This window comes from Acomys russatus, chromosome 8 (genome assembly GCF_903995435.1).
Source record: "Acomys russatus chromosome 8, mAcoRus1.1, whole genome shotgun sequence".
NCBI classification, from domain to species: domain Eukaryota; kingdom Metazoa; phylum Chordata; class Mammalia; order Rodentia; family Muridae; genus Acomys; species Acomys russatus.
The window spans coordinates 7,980,459-7,997,121 of NC_067144.1; the positions used below are offsets into that span (position 1 = coordinate 7,980,459).

The 16,663-nt window shown below is 45.1% G+C and overlaps 1 protein-coding gene across 1 annotated transcript; it reads left to right on the plus strand.

Moving 5' to 3' along the window:
• The first annotated feature begins 351 nt into the window (after positions 1-351).
• Fetub (fetuin B) lies at positions 352-9,817 on the plus strand. The gene is made up of 7 exons (XM_051150769.1): positions 352-580; positions 912-1,022; positions 2,793-2,880; positions 5,004-5,167; positions 5,860-5,958; positions 7,774-7,857; positions 9,317-9,817. The coding sequence occupies exons 1-7, from the start codon at positions 353-355 to the stop codon at positions 9,689-9,691; spliced, it is 1,149 nt and encodes a 382-aa protein (XP_051006726.1). The 5' UTR covers position 352; the 3' UTR covers positions 9,692-9,817.
• Positions 9,818-16,663: the final 6,846 nt, after the last annotated feature.

Below are 16,663 nucleotides of genomic sequence, written 5' to 3' on the forward strand. Positions count from 1 at the left end.
ATAGCCCCGCCTTGGTTTCATCTCAAATAGAGACCTGGACAGAAGCCGGCTCTTCCTATGCCTTGATCAAATGTTTGCTACAATTATTGGGAAACAATTAGGAAACTTCATTTTATTCACATGAACAGCTCACTCAGGGTCTAAGGTTAGAACACCAACAAACCCTGTCCAAAATATTGACTCAGAAAATGCTGTTTGGGTCAAGGTGGCGTTAGGACACAGTGTTTCAAGTCACATTCAGCCATTCTGATTTCAATTATAAAACTGCTCGAGTCAGCCCTTCGGGCCCCACAATAGCGCTCATCCGGCAGCTCTACACACTGACATATCCTGGAGCTTTTTCCCCCACAGAATGGGTCTAATCCAGCTTCTGGCGTTCTGCACCCTGGCTGCATGCTGCATGGCTCGTTCTCCTCCCGGGCCACCAGACCCCCCCTTCTTCCACCTGCGTCCCCGAAACTGTAACGACTCTGACGTGCTGGCGGTTGCAGGCTTTGCCCTGCAGAACATCAACAGAGACCAAAAGGACGGCTATATGTTGAGCCTCAGCCGAGTGCATGGAGTTCGGGAGCACTTCCAGGCAAGTGGCAGCCTTTGGGGCAGTCTTTGGACAGGCTGCAGCAACTAGCCAGCAGCGGGGTGGCAACTTAGGGGCTATTTGTCAACAGGTGCTTTCCAGCCTGAAAACACAGCGCTCTGCCATCGTCAGCAGGCGTGCTAGAACACTCTTGCTGTCCATAGGAACAAGTGATAGGAGTGACTCTACACTGTCTGGAGTCTAGGCTTCAGTAGCATTGTGGCACATCTGCGCTTCGGGTTTCGCAGGAAGAAGCCGCTTGCTGTCTAATGGTCTGCAGAGTTGTCCTGGGATTGTTCATGTGTGGTCGGGTATCTCTCCAACCCTACTGCAGGACGACATGGGATCTCTGTTCTACCTCACACTGGATGTCTTAGAGACTGGCTGCCATGTGCTCAGCAGAAAGGCACAGAAGGACTGCTACCCAAGGATTTTGCACGAGTCGGTAAGTACTTATTCCCAGGGGTGGGCTCACTGTCCGCCATCTGCTCATTTTTGTCTTTATTAGCTCCAAGGCAATGGGCCCGTGTGCTAATTCTGATAATGAAGAAAAGAACCAATTTTAGCTGCGGGGGGTGGGTGTTTGTCCTGCGATGTCCTTTTGGGGTCTTGCTGAATAGACTTGAAAAGTTTCCCCAAAATTGTTTTCTGCCCTAAGATCCTTTGGCCCATGAGCCAATGTTTATACTCTCAGAGACAGAGTGAGGGGGCGGGGGTGAGATATTCTGATGTTTGAATAAGGTAAACAGCAGCAGTAATGGAAAGTAGCTTGTTTTATTTTGCTTGGTTTTGTTTTAATGAAAATTAATGTGAGGTTTTCAGATAGGAAAGGGGATGGTTTATGGTGTGAAGGTTGTCAGGGGTCTCTGGGAGAGCACCCTGAAACACAAAAACTAAAGGGTCACAGAACTCATCCTTTCTTCTTTAAAAAGAAATTATTTTATTTTTCTATGTGTATGGATACCTTGCCTGCAGGTATGTGTGTGTCCCACATTCATGCAGTGACCAGAAGGTGGCCCCTACCCCTTCACCTCTGCCATCCCCCCCCCCACCCCATACTACCTCCCCACCTCCCACGTGCCCAGAACCAGACTTTCAGATGGTTGTAAGGCACCTGATACGGGAACTGGGAACCAAACTCTGGTTCTCTAGAAGGACGGCAAGTGTCTTAACCACTAAGCCATCTCTCCAGCCTTGAGCTCAGCCTTGCCAAGACTTGAAACCATCGGATTCAGTTTTCACCTGGCTCTCAATGATTCTGGGGTCTTTTCCATGCACTGATGCAGACTGCCATGGAAGCCAACATGGGTCCTCAGTGGTTTGAAGTAAATCTTTCTTTCTGTTTTTTTTGTTTGTTTGTTTGTTTTTGTTTTGTTTTGTTTTTGTTTTTGTTTTTTTTTTGAGACAGGGTCTCTCTGTGTAGCCTTGGCTATCCTGGACTCACTTGTAGACCAGGCTGGCCTCAAACTCACAGCGATCTGCCTGCCTCTGCCTCCCGAGTGCTGGGATTAAAGGCGTGCGCCACCACTGCCCAGCCTGAAGTAAATCTTTTGATCCAAATTACCTTTTGTAATCATCTGACCAAACATACCAACGTGCACCTGGTTGTGAAAAACAAATGCTCTGTGTGCCCTCTTGTTATAGTTGGTGTAGTGATACCAGACTCACAGAGACGTGCATGCTCCCCCCAGGAGCACACAGGTTAGGAGTTTCTTTCTCACGTAATTTCAAACTTGAAGCTCCTGACCAGCGAGTTTGATTCTGGGCATGGTTTGGAGGCCCCATTTTCTCCTGTGCTTACCTCAGACCTCCAACCTGTGCCTCCCTAGGTCCCCATGCTCACTGGGCTATCGAAAGAGAAAAGATGGAGAAAAACAAAGCAAAACAAAAAAAATGTGCTGATGTGGCAGTGGGGCGTGGCAATGCAAAGCTGTTTTGGCTCTGTTCCCACAGTTAGAAGTTCCCACATCTAAGTGTGAGGAGCCTGGAAAGGTAGCTGTGTTCCAGGAAAAAGTGCAACAGTTTGGTGATAGATAGCCATTCTTCCCACCCAAAAGCACAGAACTTGATGTTAAGTTTCTTGTTACATTTAAATTAAAATTCTACTCAAGAAGGAATGGGGAGGGTTGGGGGGGGAGGGACGGTGGGGGGTGGTTTTAAACTCATGGTTCCCTGCATGCATGCACCATCAATTGTGTTTCTTTGTTTTTCCTAGGTTTATGGTCAATGCAAAGCGATGTTTCACATTAACAAGCCAAGAAGAGTGCTCTACTTAGTTGCTTATAACTGCACCCTCCGCCCAGGTAAGAGTCAAGAGGGTTTTGTATATCTTAATGGAAGACAGAGCAGAGTGTTGAACTAGGCCTTCATCAAGTTGGCATGCAGTCTCTCCTCCCTCGCTTGCTCTGTAAGCAGCCATGGCTTAATCCCCCAGCGCTGCCTCCCTACCAGCATTCGCTACACACTCCTCTTCCCAGGGGAAAGCCTTCCTAAATCACCCTCAAGAGCTATGTCCTGCTCCAAATCCTACATTGTCTGTCTTGAGGGAGTGACGCAACATCAACAGCTGGTCCCAGGTTCCTTTCTGTCTGGGCCACTGTTCTGACACCCTTCCAGCTGGCTGGTACTGTTGTCCGAACACACGCCACACTTCCCCATCTCTGCACTTGCTTGACCCGCTTCCCTCCCATGAGTATCCCCAGAACTCAGACCCCTTAAGAGACATCCCAGATGCTCTTTGCACAATGATGCTTTCCTAGTGTACACTTTTTCCACTTTGGCTAAAACACTCATAAAATACAGAACATGCGCGACCACGATTTATATAGTCTTATATCTTATTTATATCAAGTTTCAGATGTCCTTACAGTTGCTGAATAACAGGCAAGAATAAGACTAAACTGTCGACTGAAATAAGCGTGTGCACTCCTTCTGGATCCTGCTTTTCGTAGAGGGCCACTGAGCAGTGGGAGTCCATTGCATGGGCAAACAGAGAATGTGTACTCAACAGACCACACGCATGCACTCGCTTTGTGAATCTTGTTAAAGTGTGTAGTCTGATTCCATTGGCCCACCAGGGCCTGAGAGCCAGGGTTTCTAACAAGCCCCAGATGGCCACGAGGAAGGAAGGACACACCAGAGCAGACACTGTACTTGCCACAGCTTACACTTCCTCACTGGACCAGGCTGAAATAAATTAGAGGACATCTGAGAATAGTGCCAGTCATTTCACAGGTGTCTGGAGTTGGGGATGAGGCACAAGTGGCAGGCTGTGGGCACAGCTCTCCCATCCCCAAATATTCATTAGAGAGTAGGTTTTCTCTGAAAACGCTCCTCTGGCTCTATGATCATACACTTGCCATCTCCTGCTCCTCCCAAAGAGATCGTAGCTGCACTGAGAGCATCACCATTCTCCGGTCTCATCTTTTCTGATGTACTTGCAGTTTCTAACTAAAGGTGGTCTGCTTCCACCAGCACGATGTCACTTGCTTAACAGGCTTCTACTGAATACTCATTATGTGTTAGGGTTTTTTCTTGGTGCTAAGGACCACAGATAAGTAAGTGGTGGAGATAATGAAATGCCAGCCTTTCAAAGGCCCTTGTCTACAGGAGCAGCAATGAAAAAGGACAGTGAGCTAGAGAGGAGACTGATGTGTTAACTGTTTTTGGCATTGAAAGACAATGTTGCCATCTACAAAGTTCATACCCGAGGACTGTGTAACTGAATTGCAAAAAACAAAAACAAAACAAAACAACAACAACAAAAGAAAACAACTCATGTTTTAAGTGTATTTTACAATTTCATGTTGGACCACATTCATTGCCATCTTTGACCCTGCATAGCCCACACTGCTGGTTAGGCATGCCCTATGTGGCTCTGAACAAAATTCCTACAGCAAATAAGTCCATGATGGGGCAAGGCTATCTCGCTTTGATTTCTTTTTAGTTACAAAAGTAATACTGCTTGGAGACTGGACATTAGCTCGGGGCTGCTTGGGTCCTAGTGCCATAGAAGTCAAGCACAGTGGCACGTGCCTGCAAGCCTAGCCTCCAGCAAGAAGATCGGGAGTTAAAGCTTCCCTTTGGCTACGTAGGCCAGCCTGGCATACATGAGACCTGTCTCACAAAGGAAGGAAGGAAGGAAGGAAGGAAGGAAGGAAGGAAGGAAGGGAGGGAGGGAGGGAGGGAGGGAGGAGGGAGGGGAAGGAAAAGAAAGAAAGCAAAGATAAAGAAAAGTACTATTACTGCCAACTATCATATTGCCAACAACTAAATACTTTCCATGAAAGATGCCATTCTCACTGCGTCCTTGCAAGTTCTGGGTATTATAATTTTATTATAATTTTGCCTCCAGTATAGTTGTATGATTTTTGACTATTATTAGGACTGAAGATTAATAATATTTACAAACTTTTCTCCCCAATAGTTTCTCGAAGACAGATGCAGTCAATATGCCCTGACTGCCCAAGCCCCACTGACTTGTCAAACCCCAGGGTTCTGGAAGCTGCCACGGAGTCACTTGCAAAGTTCAACAATGAGAACCCCTCAAAACAGTACTCCCTCGTCAAAGTTACCAGGGCTACCAGCCAGGTAAGACTAAAATGCCCGGGCCAGTTACACAGACTATAGCTGCACGGGATCTTAGGTTAGGAAGAGGATGTCTAGGCATGCCATCTGCTTAGGGCTCAGGAGCCTTTCTCTGCAGCCCCATTTCCAGCAGATCCGCAGAGCATTCGCTCATGTTACAGCTCTGGTTAGCCCTTGGAATTTGCACAGGTAGCCCCGTGACTTGACTTGATCTCTCCAACCTTAAAGCAGGAAGAACAGACTCCTGGTCTCGTGTGGGTTTGGGGTGAAACAGGTGCACTGTGTGTCTGACTGATGGTGGAGCATTTAGCAAGATGGCCTTGGCTTCTTCGTTAAGGCCTGGGGGAGAGGTGTTGAGCTTCATGAGTTATGGGATAAGGGGCTCATCTGTGCTTCAATTGCGTTGGTAGCTCTCTTGTATAAATAAAAACTTAAAGGCCAATCTTCGTAAGGGGAAATGAGCTGGCTGAGAGAAAATGTCTGGGGTGCCCTTGACATCCTTAACAGTGAAGGCACCCATGTACGTCTCCTACATAACAAAATTACCGACATGGTCTTGTGCCTGTGGGGACTTTCAGGAACAGTGAGTCTGTGGGTTGACAGAGCTTCGGGATCAGGTCTGCAAAAGGAACATTGGAAACCCTGAGTCCTCCCTGGGGAAAGATGCTAATCTCTTAACGCTTATTTCATGACAGTGGGTGGTTGGCCCTTCCTACTTTGTGGAGTATTTGATCAAAAAGCCACCATGTACTGACTCCAAGGCCAGTTGTTCTCTCCAGCCCTCCGACTCGGAGGTGAGTTAATGGAGGTCTGTGCAATCTATAGGCATTCACAGATCACCAATATTTTTGAGTACACATCGTACTGGGGTGTCCCAGAACACAGGCTGCTTCTCCTTCCCTCAAGGAGATAATTCCACTTTTGTTTTATATTCACAGACCTGTGCCACCATAACTACTTCATAATTTTTAAAAATATTACCAGCTCTTAAGAGCTACCCCACCTCCATTAAATCATTCCCCATTGCTGCCCTCAGAAGCCCCTAGAAACAATGAATCCGATTTCTGTCTCAATAGCTTTGTCCATTTGGACACTTCATACAAATGGAATCATACAGGATGCTGGGGTGAGGGAGAGATATTTATTTTTAAAAGAAAGTGGGATGACTGATGCCATCAGACTAGCCAATGAGTGCGGGCACTGAAGTACAGCCCCACAGACCTGTTCTCTATAGTCCACGCCAGTGCTCACAGCAGAAGGCCTACACATTTTGACAATTCCGAAAGTTCTAGATAGTGTGGAGTATGCAGCTGTTCTTGCCACAAGCAGTTTCTCTGAGATCCTCTGAGCCACAGCAATGGAGAGGAAAAGGGAAGGTTGGGCCACCATTTTACTTTAATGGATTTTCCCACCTTAAGGATTTCTGCTCTTTTCTTCATGTGATGTAGAGGAAGGTATAGAGTAATGTTCAAAACCAGTTTAGATGGATTTTTGATAAGACATCACAGCCAAGGAAACATATAAAAGATAGAGTTTTTTGGGGGCCTTATAGTTTCAAAGGGTTAGCACCTATGACCATCATAGAGTAGCAGACAACGAGGCATGGTTCTGAGAGATTATATCTTGATCCACAAGTAGGAGGCAGAGAGAGCTCACTGGGAATGGTGTGGGGTTTTGAAAACCTCAAAGTCTACCCCCAGTGACACACCTCCTCCAACAAGGCCACACCTCCTAATCCTTCCCAAACAGTTGTACCAACTGGGAACTGAGCATTCAAAAATATGAGCTCATTCTCATTCAAACCACCACATAAGGATTTCTCTAAGGAAGAAACTAGAGATATATGAAAAGAAAGCTTTAGTGTTAAAAAAAAAAAAAAAGATTCTATCTAGTTGTTTGACAAAGAGACTATTAAGTAGAGAGGAATACTAGGTAGCCATTATAAAAATAATCACTGAGGAAAAATAAAATATAGAAGGCTACCAATTGCCATTCAAAGATTTTTACAATATATTGTTCAGTGACAAAATAACAATAAAATATCATAAGTAATATGACCTTAGTGTTTAAATGAAAACCATAGTACATAGGGGAGAGATCAGAAGAAAAGGATCAAAGAATTGCAGGCAATGAGAACCATTCATGGAGTTGCCGGTCATGTCTCTTTCTTTTTGTTTATATAGTTCTAAATAATCATTCATTACATTCATAATAAAAACACAACACTTTTATTTTCAAATCAAAGGTTAAGGAGCTGAGAGTGGTTTTGCCCGAGAAGACAGAAATTCATTCAGAGCCCATTAAGGGCTGCTGTTGAGAAAAGAGCACTAAGTTCCTAATTGATTCCAGGGCAGACCCAGGGCCAGGCAGTGGACAGTGTATAGACACTGGGGCACCTTCCTAAAACCCACTCTTCCCATTGTCAGAAGCAAGCTAGACTAGGCTGGTTTTTAGATAATTCAGAGAGAACTGGCCCCAAGCCTGCCCCTTTCCAAGGCAGGGGCAGAAAAGCATGGTGCAGCTGTGTGTCTACACATGCAGGAAATGAGGGGCTTGCATCTCTGCTCACCGGTGACTTGGTACTCACCGGACATCTTCCTTTCTCTCAGCCTGTTGGTCTTTGCCAAGGTTCTCTGATTCAAGGACCCTTAAAAAGGCTCGTCACTGTGACTTGTGAGTTCTTCGAATCTCAGGTATTTATTTTTTAAAATATTATTATTATTTTGTGTTTGCACAATGTACATGTATGAGCACATGGGCCATGGCAGGCATGTGGAGTCAGAGGACATCTCGGTGTGCAGTTTGTTCTCCTACCTTCACACAGGTTCTTGGGGTGGGGGTGGGAGTTGAACTCTGGTCGCTAGGCTTGCAGGACTGTGACATTTCCCCATTGAACTCTATCATGATAACCCCAGGTGTTTTTCAATGGAATCTATTTCTAGGTTCCTATGCCCCCCTTTTGGGGCAGGACCCCCTTTCCTGAGGCTATATAAGCTCATACCTGTAAGAGAGAAGTGCGTCCTTCTGTTTTAGTTGCAGAGTGGCCCTGAAGAATAAAGGAGAAAAGCCTTCAAGGCACTAAACTCAGTGTCTCCAAGAAACCTCCCTGGCCTCGGGGACAATCACTTCCACGAAAATGTTCAATCCCTCTCCACAGATACTAAGTATTTGTTGTGAGGTAACCTGCTCCAGTCACCCTGGGAGCCTGTGTTTCTCCCCTCCTCTGACCCTGTGAGCTCTGTGACCATCAGCACTTACCTACCTGTCTGGGTCTTGCTGCCCTCATCACCTGCCTGCTCCGATCCCTAAGACCAGTGAGAGGACTTTGCATGGAGGGCTCTATCCTGAGCCTGGCACAAAACAAACAAAGAAGCCACCCACTGCCACTCCTGGGAGCAAATGCAATTCACTGGGGACCCCGGGCACCTCCTTAAGCCCCCCTGAACCACTGCTCTGAAATGAAAGACCTTCTGTCCAGCTCCCGTAGGTCTGGGTTCCAGTTGGCCCTTACCTGTTTTGATATTAATCTTCTTCTCAGGAGGCCCATCCCTGTAGCTCAGTGGTTCTCAGCCTGTGGGTCCATGACCCCTTTGGGGGTTGAATAACCCTTTCACAGGGGTCACCTAAGAGTATTGGGAAACACAGATATTTACATTACAATTTATAATAGCAGCAAAATGACAGTTATGAAGTAGCAACGAAAATAATTTTATGGTCGAAGGTCACCCCAACATGAGGAACTGTACTAAAGGGTCGCAGCACTAGGACAGTTGAGGGCCACTGCTGTAGCTGATTTCTCTAAGCATTCAGAATGGCTCCAAGCAAAGATGGGTGTTGTGCCTGTAGTCCCAGCACTCAGGAGACTTGAGGCAGGAGATAAAAACTTTGAGCCTGGGCTATCCAAGACCATGTTACAAATATGCAGTCGCCTTGGGAGGCAGAGGCAGGCAGATCACTGTGAGTTCGTGTTCAGCTTGGTCTACAAAGAGAGTCCAGGACAGCTAAGGCTACACAGAGAAACCCTGTTTCGAAAAAACAAAACAAAACAAAACAAAAAATTATGCAGTCACAAAACAGCTTTGCCTGGTACAGGATGTGTCAAGGCATTTCCCGGTAGAATTAATTCTGCATTTGAAAACATTGTTACTTCAGGCTCAGGTCCCTGGAGGTGAAAACTCAGCTGTTACACAAGAGCCCAAGAAACTCCCCACAGTAGATGAGGCCTCTCAGAGCGCGGACCCCACCAACTCCCCCTCCACAAGTGCACCGAGAGGATCTGTCCAGTACCTCCCTGACCTGGATGATGAGAAGCCTGAAGACTCCAAGGGAAAGAATCCTGAGGAAGCCTTTCCCGTGCAGCTGGATCTGACCACGAATCCCCAGGGGGACACGCTGGATGTTTCCTTCCTCTACCTGGGGCCTGAGGAAAAGAAGCTGGTGGTACTGCCTTTCCCTGGAAAGGAACAGTTCTCCACTGTGTGTCCAGGGCCGGCTACAGAGACCAACCCTCTGGTCCTCCCACCCTGAGAATCACAAACAGGGCTCCATAGGGGTGTGATCCCCTGCACCAGATGACAGGTGATGGGAACGAGACAGAAGATCAAATGTAGACAGGCTAATAAAGTGTGTCCTTTTGATGGTTCCTGATCTCAACATGTTGTCTGGAGATGGGCCACACTGGTCGCGTGGGTTCTGTGTGCTGGGTGGCATCCTGCACAGACCACCCAGCCTCTGACTACCTTTCATTTCTCCTCCTTTCCTTTTTTAACATCTTTACTCATGCAGAACTGGCATTATACACATCCGCCGGACCAGCTAGAACATCAATAGATGACTCCCTCTAACGGATCTAGTGTACTCTATGAGGCCTACTGTTGTCCGAAATGCTCTTTGTGTAGCTTGTGACCATGATGTCCGTCTCTAGTAACTTTTTGTATTTTTTTTTTTAATGATAAAAATTCAGTGTTGTTAGATGAGGTACTATAGATACCCTCCAGCTTTCTTTTTTTTTTTTTTTTTTAATGTTATTTATTTATTATTTATACCGTATTCTGCCCCCATGTGTGTATGCATGCCAGAAGAGGGCACAAGATCTCATTTTAGATGGTTGTCATCCACAATGTGGTTGCTGGGAATTGAACTCAGGACCTTTGGAAGAACAGACAGTGCTCTTAACTACTGAGCCATCCCTCCAGCCCCCAGCTTTCTTTCTGTAATTAAATTTTTTCCATATGGTCAATTTTGACCATATTGCTTCCATTCCCAATCAACTCTCAACTTCATGTTCTTTCTCTTTCTTAAAAAAGAAAAGAAAGGCGCATACACACACAAGACCAATCCTCCCCTCAAAGGCACGAAACAAACAAAACCAATCCAAAAAAAAAAAAATCATGGAGCCCATTTTTTGCTGGTTTAACTGCTCCTGAGCATGAGGTTTGTCCTGGAGTGTGGTCAATATACCCAGTGTCACTCCATTGAAAAAAATTTGATTTTCCCCATACAAGCAGTTGTCCCCGGTTGCAAATAGCTTCTTCGTTGGAGATATCCGCTTCTTTTTCCGTGCTATAATTGTATGTGGCTTGAGCGTACACGGTCTTGTATATTATGTCTCCATCTCTGTGAGGTCGTATAGGCATTAGCCCTGTTGAATATGGAAAATGCTACCTTGCAGTCATCTGCCACCTCGGCTCGTAGAGTCTCCCCACCTCCTATTCTACGTAGATTCCTGAACCTTGAAGGGAGGAATTTGATGACATCATCCTACTAAGGAATCACGCTTTGCACATGGTCCAGTTTGTGGGTCTCTGTGTTGGTTACCACCTACGGCAAGAATAAGCCTCTCGGATGAAGGCTGAGGGATGCTCTAACCTATAGCTATAGCAATATGTCACTTGGAGTCATTTTATTGCTATTTATTATTTAGCAAAATGATAGTAGGTTTTCCCCTGGGCCCATGACCTATCTAGTCTCAGGTTCTTTGCCTTATTAAGATGTTGGGTATGGGTTCCATCTTGTGGAGTGGGACTTAGATCCACCCAAGAAGTGGGTGGTTTCTGCCACAATATCTGTGCCACTATTGCACCAGTGGGTACATCTTGCAGGCAAGTTGCTATTTTAGGTCACAGAGTTTGTAGCTGTGATTGACAGTTACTTCTCTTCTCCAGTAGTGTGCAGAGTACCCTTCCAGCACCATGAATGATAGCCAGTAAGGGGAAGCTTCTAATTGGGCAGCAGCTCAATTCCTCCATGTTTGATAACATAAATGCTTATTGTTTTGTTTCTAAGTTCATTGATTTCTCTCTCTATATATATATAATATATAGAGAGAGATAATGCATATAAATTTTAGTTTGTGTTCATTAGTGTTTTGCCTACATGTATGTCTGTGTAAGGGTGCCATAAGCCTTAAAAACTGGAGTTACAGACAGGTGTGAGCTGCCATGTGGGTGCTAGGATAAAACCTGAGTCCTCTGGAAGAGCAGCTGGTGCTCTTTATTGCTGAGCCATCTCTCTAACTCCTGAATTTTTCTCTACATTTCTCTTTAAGTAATTACTTTGAACTCTTTGTCAAGTAGCTCATAGCTCTGCTTTTCCTAATGGTATATTTCTGGTGCTTTCTTTGCATGATTGTATTTGAACAATGCAGCATTTGTTAGTGACTGGATATTTGAAGAAGTGGTGACTTGTAGTCAAAAAATCTATAGTTTCTTGGCAGGCCACCTAATTTGGTCCACAAATAGGCTTCCTGCTAGAGTTGTTAGACAGTTGGCCTGTTGTTACTCAAGTGTGGTGGTCAGTCTGGTTTCCTGTGAAAGTATTCCCATGAATGAATAGCATTTTAATTGGTGTTCAGGAACATGAGTGATCCCAAAACAACTGCGTCACTGCCAACATTCCCACCACACATGGGGATCTCATGATTTCTATATCATACACTCTCCATACCCCATTTCCTGCTTCTGACCTCTCATTTATCATGTCAGAAAATATGTATGCTCGGCTTTACAGATGAAGTGTGCACAACTAAACACATTTCCTCCCCTCTTTGCCTCCCCTATGCTTAAAGGACTATCTTGGATTGCCTGTACTCTTTCCAACCCTTAGCACCTTTTCATCTACCTTCAAGGTCTGGAGTCTTGACATTGGGCCATCTCGGTGGGACAGAGACACAAAGAAGAGAATTTTATGCCCCCCCCCTCTCTTTCTCTCCCTCCCCTGCCCCCTCTCTCTTTGTGTATGTGTGCACATGCGTGAGTGCATGCGTACCTGCCTGCCTGTTTGTCCTATGCCATCCACTGGTAACACCAGACACACTACTTTCCATCAGAACAAACATTGAAGAGACTGAAGTACACATCATGACATTCAACTGTGGTCTTCCTTTTTCTTTTCTTTTTTTTTTTTTTTTTAATTTTTTTTTCTTTATTTGTATACAATGTTATGTCTGCATGTATACCTGTATGCCAGAAGAGAGCACCAGATCTCATTATAGATGGTTGTGAGCCATCATTTGGTTGCTGGGAATTGAACTCAGGACCTTTGGAGGAGCAGCCAGTGCTCTTAACCTCTAAGCCATCTCTCCAGCCCCCTTTTTCTATATTTAAGAAATCACAGAACCAAATCCCTCTCAATTGGAAGCAGACATGCACGTATGCATGCAGGATCAATCAGGGTCTGACAAGAAGCAGAAGGGCAAATCAACCCAGGTTAAAAAGCATAAGTGAGGCTCTGCGATAAACCCAGTAGGCCAGGGAAGGGAAGGGCAAAAGACGTTGAGATACCTGGAGAACAGCCACAATAGAAGGCCTTTAGCATCCTAGGCCAAGATGACAGGAAGAGAAGTGGCAGGCTACCCAAGGCCAATATGAGCTGAGCTTTGGATCAGGACCTGCCTTGGGGAAGCAGCCTTGGTGACAGCATAGAGAACCTGAGGCTGACCAATTGGATAAGCACCACTGCCTTCTTCCTCCCTCCTTCTGGTCTTCTGTACACTGTGGCTCTTTGAGCTGGCATTCACTAATCCCTGGGAATCCTGAGAAACAGGGCCAGACAGAGTAAACCAAACAAAAGACAAATGTGGGGGCAAACAGACCATCACCAGTCCCAGCAGTGGATTTTCCTAAGGGTAGTCTACAAGCCACACTGAAAGAAGCGAGAGGAAGGACCAATCTTGGACTTTGTGACTCCCTCTAACTATCACTCCCTTCTTCTCTTGACTAAGTTCCTGAAGTAGGCTATTTCTATGCTCACCCCTCCTTATCCACCACTCTTTCTTTTCTACAATCTACTAATTGGGTGCTAAGAGCATCTTTAGTTTAAGGTCAAAACAGAGCCTTCTTTTATATGTACTTACACTCTAAGTTGGGGCCATGCTGACTTGTCTACTCTTCAAACTTCCTCAAGCAGACATCCTGTCATGTCTTTGTGCCTCTTGCCTTGACAACAACACCCTCCGAGACCCAAACTCAAGTTCCTGTTCTCCTCTGGTTCACCTCTTAGATGCATGCAGTTTATCTAGTTTTCAGTTCTAAGTCTTCAAAAGTGAGCAAGCCAATCAATATCCTTGTCAAATAATCAGTGGCTAGCAAGCAGAAGGCCCTGGGTTCAGTTCTCAGCTCTGGTGAAAAAAAAAATAAAGAAAATGACACCATGGGAAAGTGCTTTGACTTCAGTCCTTAAAGCAATATGGATACATTATTGGTGACTCTTATTATTATTAATGTGTTCAAAATGGATGCTAATACTAATTGCATTTCTAGTTGTGTGGTATTACAGTTACTGCTGGGCTGGTGAGATAGCTCAGGGGGGAAAGATCATTGCTTCTAAACATCATTGCTACCAATAATCATTGCTATCAATCACCATTGCTATCAATCACCATTGCTATCAATCATTGCTATCAATCATCATTGCTACCCAATCATCATTGAGTTCAGTCTCCAAGACCCACATAGTAGAAAGAGAGGAACAACTCCTGAAATTTGTTCTCTGACCTCCCTGCTATTCCTGTGGTTCTGAGTCACAGTGTTGGGTCTCCATAGGTGAGTGGAAGCAATTCTAAAAGTTCAGTCTTGAATACTGTTCCAAATGTATTTTTTATACTTCTAGAGCCAGCCTTGACCTTTGGTGAGCAATACCATTTTGAACACATTAATAATAATAAGAGTCACCAATAATGTATCCATGTTGCTTTAAGGACCGAAGTCAAAGCACTTCTCCATGGTGTCATTTTCTTTCTTTCTTTCTTTCTTTCTTTCTTTCTTTCTTTCTTTCTTTTCTTTTCTTTTCTTTTTTTTTTTCACCAAAGCTGAGAACTGAACCCAGAGCCTTCTGCTTGCTAGGCAAGCGCTCTACCACTGAGCTAAATCCCCAATGTCCCATGGTGTCATTTAACCAAGAGAGGCCAGATTTGAATAATCTATTCTGCTTTCCTGAATCCGCCCTCATCCCTGTTTGTCTGTGAAATGAGTCTAAATCCGTGCTGCCTGAAGGTTGTTTTGTAAGTCTGTCTGACCCCATCTCTCAGTGTGTCCTCAACAAAGAGCTTCTGTTTTGTATTTATTGAAGAACATAAAAACCACTACATGAGAAAAGAATTAGGAATACGTTACAGAAATCTTTAACAGATTTTTAACCAGGGATTAAAATCACTGACTCCAATCTACCCAGACCACAAACAGTATTACAAATGTCATTGTTTCTCAAGCACTATGCATGTGTTGCATCCAACATTTATGGTGGATTAAATAAGGCCATGTTCAACCTGCAAACTCACATGTGTTACTTGTGGGTCAGGGGCGTGAAGAGTATATGTTAGACCACAGCTATGCATTAGCTTAGGTTGTAAAAAGTGGATTTCAACCAGGTGGTCATGGTGTACACACCTGTAATCCCAGCACTCAGGAGGCAGAGGCAGGTGGACCAATGTGAGTTCAAGGCCAGTCTGACCTACAAAGGGAGTCCAGCCAAGGTTACCTAGAGAAACCCTGTCTTGGAAAACAAAACAAACAAACAAAAAAGGTGATTTCATGGGAAATCCTAGGCAAATAAGCTTAATTAATACACTGTCTTCTTAAAAGCATGTTAAATAAACAGGCTGAATACACAGTGGGATAGCGGTCTTAGGTCTTAAGTGACACAAAATTTATTATTAACTCTGGCTGTGAGACTCAGTGAGTTCCAGAGGTTTAGCCTGAAAGAGATGTTTTTTTAACACTGCATCGCCACATATGGACTCCATCAATGTGCCTCTGCCTTAGTTCCCTTTGTGTCTTCATCTGAGCACAGAGGCCCAGTCCTTCTAAGTCTTGACAGCACTTTGGAATTAGTGGAGATTTGAAAACTGCCTGTGCTTGGATCCACTGCTAATTCTAACTGAAGGGATCGGACACCTGCACTGATATTTTTCCTTCTGCTGATTATGAAACACATAGCTTTGCACATGTTCTGCAAGAGCCTACCACCAAGAAGTATCTCAGTCCAACACCAGGATTTTTCTTAATGTTCTTTGAGTGTTTCTAACCTGAAGACAAGGTTAGTCACCATTGCTGCAGACCCTCACTGTAGAGAAAGTTCAGGAAGAGATGAGACACTGTAAAGACACGATGTGCAGCAGTGAGGAAGAGACCTAGGTGGGTTCTCTTGGATCCTCTCTGAAACTGCAGCCTCTGCAAGCATGCAGGTTCCACACTCTGGAGGGGCTGGATAAAGACTGTTCTATTCAGCCCTGTTCCCAGTGCTGAGTCCTTCCCCAGATGGGATAGTCTCCCAAGTTCTCAGCCCTTATCCATCTCACCACTGTTTTCTGTGTATGATTTGCTTTAAGAGCCAAAGGTAACTGGGATGGCATGGGAGTGGCCCTAGTTATAACACAAACTCTAATGATAGTAATTGGCACCAATTACTCAGCACCTATTCTGTGCTCAAGAATGTTCTGACTGACATAGACATGGCTTCTTCATCACACAGTAATGCCAAGAGCTATCAATTCACACTTTATAAAGAAAGAAACTAAAAGTCAGAGGGTGTGGTGGTTTGAATAAGAATGACCCCCCCCATGATGGATAGTTTTATGTCAACTTGACACAAGCTAAGGTTATCTGAGAGGAGGGAACATCAATTAAGAAAATGCCTTCATAAGACTGTAGTCAAGGCTGTAGAACATTTTCTTAACTGGTGATTGATGGGGGCAGGCCCGGCCCATCGTTGGTAGTCCTGAGCTGGTGGTCCTGAGTTCTATAAGAAAGGCTGAGCAAACCAAGAGGGACAAGCCAATAAATAGCATCCATCCATGGCCTCTGCATCAGCTCCTGCCTCCAGTTCCTTGCTTTGGGTTCCAATCCTGACTTCCTTCAATGACGAATGTTGAAGGTCAGATAAACCCTTTCCTCCCCAAGTTGCTTTTGGTCATGGTGTTTCATCACAGCAATAAGAGCTTAAGTAAGACTCTCCCCACCCCCACCCCCCCCCCCCCCCACCCCACCCCCACCCCACCCCACC

Excerpts from the sequence above, each read along its gene's own strand:
- Fetub (XM_051150769.1), top strand. The coding sequence starts at position 353 with ATGGGTCTAATCCAGCTTCTGGCGTTCTGCACCCTGGCTGCATGCTGC. Across the intron at positions 1,023-2,792 it reads CAAGGATTTTGCACGAGTCG|GTTTATGGTCAATGCAAAGC; the intron begins GTAAGTACTTAT and ends TGTTTTTCCTAG. Across the intron at positions 5,959-7,773 it reads TCCAGCCCTCCGACTCGGAG|CCTGTTGGTCTTTGCCAAGG; the intron begins GTGAGTTAATGG and ends CCTTTCTCTCAG.